This window comes from Festucalex cinctus, chromosome 5 (genome assembly GCF_051991245.1).
Source record: "Festucalex cinctus isolate MCC-2025b chromosome 5, RoL_Fcin_1.0, whole genome shotgun sequence".
NCBI lineage: Eukaryota > Metazoa > Chordata > Actinopteri > Syngnathiformes > Syngnathidae > Festucalex > Festucalex cinctus.
The window spans coordinates 13050603-13053102 of NC_135415.1; the positions used below are offsets into that span (position 1 = coordinate 13050603).

The following is a 2500-nucleotide window of genomic DNA, read 5'->3' on the forward strand; positions in this document are numbered from 1 at the left end:
GGAAAGCAACAAGACCCTCTACCCTGGATTCAACTTCAGGTACCAATCAAGGGTCAAACTTTTATTCCTGAACGTGATTATGAAATATTTGTCTGTCAGGTTTGCAAAGTACAAGACGGTGGACGGCGTGGAGGAGAGGACACTTTATAAAGCTTTTGGCATCCGCTTTGACATCATGGTCTTTGGACAGGTTACACTTGTTATTACTATTGTCGATTTTTTATTTTTATTTTTTATTTTTTTTTAAATTGAACATCTTATAAGGTACGTTTGAACTTCCAGGCAGGAAAGTTCAGCTTCATTCAGCTCATCATCTACATCGGCTCAACATTGTCCTACTATGCTCTGGTAAGATCACTCCATATCCCCACGTGATCCTCACTTGGCAGGCAGGTGATCATTGCTTGGTGTTCCACTGGGCTCAATTCCGGGGCTGTTTTTATTGTATCTGCTGCTCACCCCTGGGTTCCATCTTACAAAATAAAGTAAGAGCATACAAGAACGCAACACTTTGTGAATTCAGACGTCGTCACCTGCACTTGCAGACGACGGTTCTGCTGGACTGGCTGATCGGAACCAGCTGCTACGCAGCCGAGGAGGGACAGAACTACTCGGAGAGGAAAGTGGAGTCTGTCCCCGACAAGAAAGAGGTTTGACGCGCTTATGTGATGTCGCGTCGCATATTTAATTAAGGTGGCGTGTTTGTTTGTTTGTTTTTTTGTGTTTTTTTTTGTTTTTTTTTGTGTGTATTCTCGTGCTGTTTCAGTGCATCCTGTGTGTGTCGTACGTGGATGAGGACGACATCCGTCTGGTAAAAATGTCCCATAAGAAACGCTTGCAGGATGTCGAGACCATTAGCGTTCAGACGCGACAGGTAAAATAAAAAATAATACAAATATTTATATAAAAATAAATAATAAAAATCATATGTCAAGACCATTAGTGTTCAGGCACGACAGGTGAAATAAAAATGAACAAAAAGAAATAAAAATATTCATATAAAAATAATAAAAATCATAAATACATCAAGGCCATCAGCATTCAGGCACGACATGTAAAATAAAAATTTATTAAATAATAAATAAATAAAATTTATATAAATAATAAAATCAAATACGTCAAGACCATTAGCGTTCAGGCACGACAGGTTAAATAAAAATCAAATAAAAGAATACAAATATTTATATAAAACTCATGAATACGTCAAGACCATTAGCAGTCAGGCACGACAGGTAAAATAAAAAATAATTTAACAAAAATAAAAATATTTATATAAATGAATTATAAAAATCATATCTTACAAATCTATTCACTGTTAAACCTTTTCCGACTTGCATGGTATCAACTGGTTTTGCCCTGAAATCTCCTCTTTTGTCCAACCAGGAGGACATAGGGCACATGACGGCCACACTCTGCCTCCCTCTTGACCCCCTGATCTCCCTCGCCGCCTTCTCCAAAGCCCGCCCCCGTCCACCCAGCTGGTGCAAGTGCGGTGCTTGCAGTCCCTCCCCTCTCCCGCAAGAGGAGCTGTGCTGTCGCCACAGCAGCGAAGGCGCCTGCGTGGCCGCGTCGACACTTTTCGACAAGCTCGCGCTCCATCGCCCCCTGCTGGAGGCGCTGCTCCTCTACCGGGATCCCCTCGCCCGGATGCCGCCCAGCGCCGCCGCGCTACGCCGTTGCGCCTACCGCCAGTACGCGGCCTGGAGGTTGGGCGTCCCGCCGGCCGATGCCCACCCTGCCATCCCGCGCTGCTGCGTGTTGAGGATCCGGGAGGCCTTCCCCAGTCCGGACGGACGATACGGCGGATTTGCGCTGCCCAGCGAAGCAGAGATGTAACTGAGGGACAAGACCGCACTATTTGTATGGATTTTGTTTGTTTTGAAATGGCGCTCCAATTTAGATTTGATGAACATTCCCAGATATGAATAGAAGCATAAGTCAATTTAAATAGTATACATAAAACAATGTAGTCCCCCCCCCCCAATTATTGACCTATAATTGTTTTGACACAGTGGCGCCAAAGAAAATGATTTCCAAAGAGGGATGCATGCTTGTGGTAATTTCATTGCCAAAAACTAAACAAAAATAATTTTGTCAAGACACATTTTTCACCGGACTGAAATTAGACTAAAGTATAGACTAGACTTCGGGGGTGAGGTTGGTTGGTGGTGGTGGGCTGACTGGTAAATGTCAGGAGCGGCGGCATGGAGGACGTAGGTTGCATCGACGGCTGCAGCACACAATGATGTATCAAGGCTTGTCAAGTATCAGGGCAGGTTATGGCATGTCATGGTGGGTGGAAATGATTATTTGATGTAGTTGAGGATGTAAACTGCAATTATTTAAAGGTTTCTGTTAGGTTTACACACATAAACAAGGATGAGAAGACAAGACTTTTGGTTTTTACTCAAAGCAAGGAGATCAGAGTTGTCTGTTACAAACTGGCAAAGATGTTCTGACAATTCTCTTGCTTTCTCTTTATTTGGGATCGTTCCTTATT

The 2500-nt window shown here is 43.3% G+C and overlaps 1 protein-coding gene across 4 annotated transcripts in view; it reads left to right on the forward strand.

Annotated features, from left to right (window-relative positions):
- p2rx7 (purinergic receptor P2X, ligand-gated ion channel, 7) overlaps positions 1-2500 on the forward strand; it is a 6828-nt gene that overhangs the window by 3918 nt on the left and 410 nt on the right. For 3 of the 4 annotated variants that reach the window (XM_077521720.1, XM_077521721.1, XM_077521722.1), the window contains exons 8-13: positions 1-39; positions 100-190; positions 283-348; positions 546-650; positions 767-874; positions 1384-2500. The exon at positions 1-39 is cut by the window's left edge and continues 98 nt beyond it; the exon at positions 1384-2500 is cut by the window's right edge and continues 410 nt beyond it. In XM_077521720.1, the coding sequence (XP_077377846.1) occupies positions 1-39; positions 100-190; positions 283-348; positions 546-650; positions 767-874; positions 1384-1836 (862 nt within the window). In that variant the 3' untranslated portion in view covers positions 1837-2500. Of the gene's footprint in view, positions 191-282; positions 349-545; positions 651-766; positions 875-1383 lie in introns of all 4 variants that reach the window. The other variant, XM_077521719.1, reaches the window with a different exon arrangement.